The sequence below is a fragment of the Sinocyclocheilus anshuiensis genome, unplaced genomic scaffold, assembly GCF_001515605.1.
Source record: "Sinocyclocheilus anshuiensis isolate Anshui unplaced genomic scaffold, SAMN03320099.WGS_v1.1 scaffold968, whole genome shotgun sequence".
Lineage (NCBI taxonomy): Eukaryota > Metazoa > Chordata > Actinopteri > Cypriniformes > Cyprinidae > Sinocyclocheilus > Sinocyclocheilus anshuiensis.
Genome location: NW_015549636.1, coordinates 497,017 through 500,856, shown reverse-complemented (window position 1 = coordinate 500,856; position 3,840 = coordinate 497,017). Strand labels below are relative to the sequence as shown.

The 3,840-nt window shown below is 38.7% G+C and overlaps 1 protein-coding gene across 1 annotated transcript in view; it reads right to left on the bottom strand.

Annotated features, from left to right (window-relative positions):
• The window catches only part of LOC107659756 (tripartite motif-containing protein 35-like), an 8,561-nt gene that overhangs the window by 1,386 nt on the left and 3,335 nt on the right, over positions 1-3,840 (bottom strand). The window contains exons 3-5 of the mRNA XM_016448788.1: positions 1,336-1,545; positions 1,222-1,244; positions 991-1,109 (exon numbers count right to left, since the gene is read on the bottom strand). Coding sequence (XP_016304274.1) covers positions 991-1,109; positions 1,222-1,244; positions 1,336-1,545 — 352 coding nt within the window. The remainder of the gene's footprint in view (positions 1-990; positions 1,110-1,221; positions 1,245-1,335; positions 1,546-3,840) is intronic.

The following is a 3,840-nucleotide window of genomic DNA, read 5'->3' as shown; positions in this document are numbered from 1 at the left end:
AATCCTCTGACATTCTTCTTTACAAATCCTCATTTTGTACTTCTAATTCGTGACCATTGTTTTGATCTCTCTGCTGCGCTTCCGTGTTCATCATACGTCATCCGCCCAGAGCTGCTTCTGTGTACAACTGTTGGCGCAAGCTACATTAAAGTGATTATTACGTTTTGAATATGGATATTTTTCTTACAAAAATGCATCGGTTCGCTACAGGAGGCCTTTGTTCACCCCCCGGAGCCATGTGAGACCCTTTTTTTATGGATGGGCGCTTTTTATTTAACTTCTTTTGGAGTGATGCACCTGCAACACCTGCTGAGTGCCATTAAACAGCTTGAAAGATCAAAGACAATTTTTAATATAACTCTGACTGGATTCGTCTGAAAGAAGAAAGTCATATACACCTAGGATGACTTGAGGGTGAGTAATTTTTGGGTGAACTAACCCTTTAATTCTAATTCATATCTTTAAAGAGTTTTTATCCACTTCAGCAGCACTTACATACACCAAACTTTACAGTTTTGTTCCTGTCTATATTCTGAATTATTTTTATTGAGTTTGTTCATGTACTATTTATATTAATTTATTTAACAATTTATGCCCAAAGACATGCTGTTTTCTGTCTGTTGATATTATTATGATATTATTATTATTATTATGACGTGATAAACCTTTAATATTTCAACAAAATCAAACAAGAATTTTGACATAGACACCTGAACCAGCTAATCAAGCTCTTTAGACTCTAGAAACTCTCTTTAGAAGACTAGAAACTTCTAGACACCTGTGTTGGAGCTAGTTGTAGGGATGTTGGCCCTTCAAGAGCAGGATTGGACAGCCCTGTTCAGTTAGATAGTGCCTCATTTGCATATTTAAAAATAACATTTGAAAGCTTATATGCAAGTCTGTCATACTGTGATTAATCAACTGGTGGGATCTACAGTTGTCCCCTTGCAAATGCTTGTTACTGTAAGATCAAAGACATCTAGTACTCACAGTAAGGGCAGATGTCCTTCATCTTCTCCCAGACTTGGTACTTCAAGTTGCCCATATGTTTAGAAACATCAATAAGAGCTTCTAGACTCAATTCTGAATCTGGAAGTGTGTATCTAGCTCTAAACACACACACACACACACACACACACACACACACATTAGAGTAATGGATTTCAAGTTTGAAATGTATTATATATTTCTATATTATCTTCTAGAAAACAAACAAAATACCTGTTCATAATGCCGTTATAATTCTGTGGGGATTCACATTGTGACAACTAGATTAGTGACTATTAGTGAAAATAACAAAACGTGCGAGTGTGTGAATTTTATTGCTCTCCCAACCTGAAGGAAGGTGATATCATCGTCCTTCATTCGCTCCTCCACTTCTCTGACTCTATCTGAGAGCACGTCCATTTTCTTCTTCATCTGACCGCTCTTTTCTTTCTCTTCTTCATTTAGAGCCGCTATCCTGCTCTCCTCCTCCTTTTTGAGGAACTGCTGGAGTTTCTTAAACTCCTCCCTGATTCTTTTCTCTGTCCGCTGAGCTTGAGACTGTTTTGTTTTAAATGTGAAATTAAACGACACACAGAAAAAAAAATTATATTTCAAGGAAGGATACTGTTTTATTTGATATGTCAAGTAGGGGAAAACAGAAAGTGTTGCTGCCAACAGGTGAATTTTTTAAACTCCCATCATTTCAATTGATTATAAGTGAACTACCTTCCTCTTGATCTGGAAATAACAATACAAAAAAATTGATTAAATAATTGAATAAATAACAAAACTGTTGGATTCAGCATTCTCTTCTTTAATTTGATACATAGCATTTATTCAGAACGTTTACCCATACTGTTAAAAAACTAGAAATATCATGGCTGTACATATTTATATTTATATATGTTATATTATATTTATATTATATTTATATATGTATATAATATTATATATTATATATGTACACACACACTATATATATATATATATATATCTGAAGAACGACAGACAAAAGACGCTCTCTGTCTTAACTTTTAATCAGAATGCAGAACAGCTGTATCACAGGCGCACCAGCCTAACTAACTCGCTCGTCTCTCTTGCATTAACCCTATAACTGCCGGTGCAGCAAAATAAACAGCAATTTTAGAATGCTTATAAAGTCTGTGCACTACACTACATTCTGTATTATTAAACGAAGTAATTAGAACGAATTATCAGAACTATTTCAGTAAAGCTGCACTAGGTATACATCACATATTAGCACAAAAAACGTCTCAGGTTACTTGTGTAACCATGGTTCCCTGAGTAGGGAACGAGACACTGCGTCCTCTAGGGCCTTTGATGTTGGCATAACTCGTATGCTGAAACCGATGGATGCGTGAGGAAAACGGCTTCTTCCATTCCTTCTTGATCCCAGTATGGAGATCAGGAAGGAAAGGAAGGCTCACCTGAGCTGGAGGGTTATTGCCAGAAAGATAACGTTCCTCGAGACAACTTCGCGACGTCACTTCCTTAGTCCGCTTCCACGGCAAGTCAAGCCTTACCTTGGCGCGATCCATAACCTCTAAGAGCTCATGATACGCAGGGCAGGAGGATTGAGAAGGCTCAGCCTCAGCTTCTTCGCTCTCTTCATCCATTTCCTGCTCTTCCTGGGCTGGACCCAGCAGAGCACTGGCCCCTGGATCAGATGACGTCAAAGCTCCCGGCGCCTATTTATACTGTAGTCGCACCGGTAGTGACGTCATGGCTGTCGCCGGCCAACGAGTTGGTGTTTTTTCAATGTATGCTTCAGACACGGGTCACGACGAGGTGTTCCCCATAGCGGCCCCTAGAGGACGCAGTTCGAAGTTCCCATGAAAGGGAACTTGATATTTTGAGCACTCAATTGAGAATGTACACATAACGTATCAATTGTAGTTACAGGCTATGTTTCGGAAACGCTTGTTAGTCCAAATAAAGAAGATTAGAAGCCAACGAAGTTAAAAGCCAAGATTAGAGAAGCAGTACTCGGTAAAATGACAAGCACAACAACAAAAGGTTCGGACTGTATTGCTGTGGTATCGTTGAACACAGCGTCTTCTCAACATGATGTAAACCAGACTGTAAAAAAAGAACCGTTTTAAATTCCAGAAGATTTGGCCGAGGTGAGGTGCTCTCGGGCGGCTTCATGAACGCTGAATGGCCGCTGACGCCCTGGAGCTCACATCTCTGAAAACGTTGATGCAAATTTTCAAATAGACGTTATCTTTATTAACAAACCGCATATTTGAAGTCCAGACAAGTACATTCTCTCCTAAACAGTGGCGGCTCGTGGGTTTTAAATAGATGAGGCACACTAATTGTATTGGTCTGGGATCCCTGCCGATTATTATTGTTATTATTATTATTTGCTTAACCACTTTAAAATGGCTTTTTGGTTGCTTTTAGTCAGAAAACGTAAAGAAAACGACATACATACAGCAAGATAATATAATTTTACTTACCTGGCCTATCACTTGAAGCAAACATCCATCCCTTCTTAAAAGTCTGTGTTAAAAGAGAGCTGCCTGTTATGCCATTTAATTAAGCCGACTGCTGTAGCCTATATCCAGCTTAGGCTGTTTTCCTTTATTTTTATTTTTATATATATATACTGTTTGAATGACAGCTTGGTAAATCTGTTGGCAATCAAATATTCAATATCGCTACTCATCATAAGTACTTGGTACATTATCAGCGCAGCGGCAGACGTTCAAACTAATATCACGTAATTTAGGTCTCTATGGTGATTGGTTGATATCAGAAGGGAGGCTAGCCGCCCTTACGAGGTTTCTTTTCTCAACACTCCTCAGCGCTGAAAGTGAACACTCGATG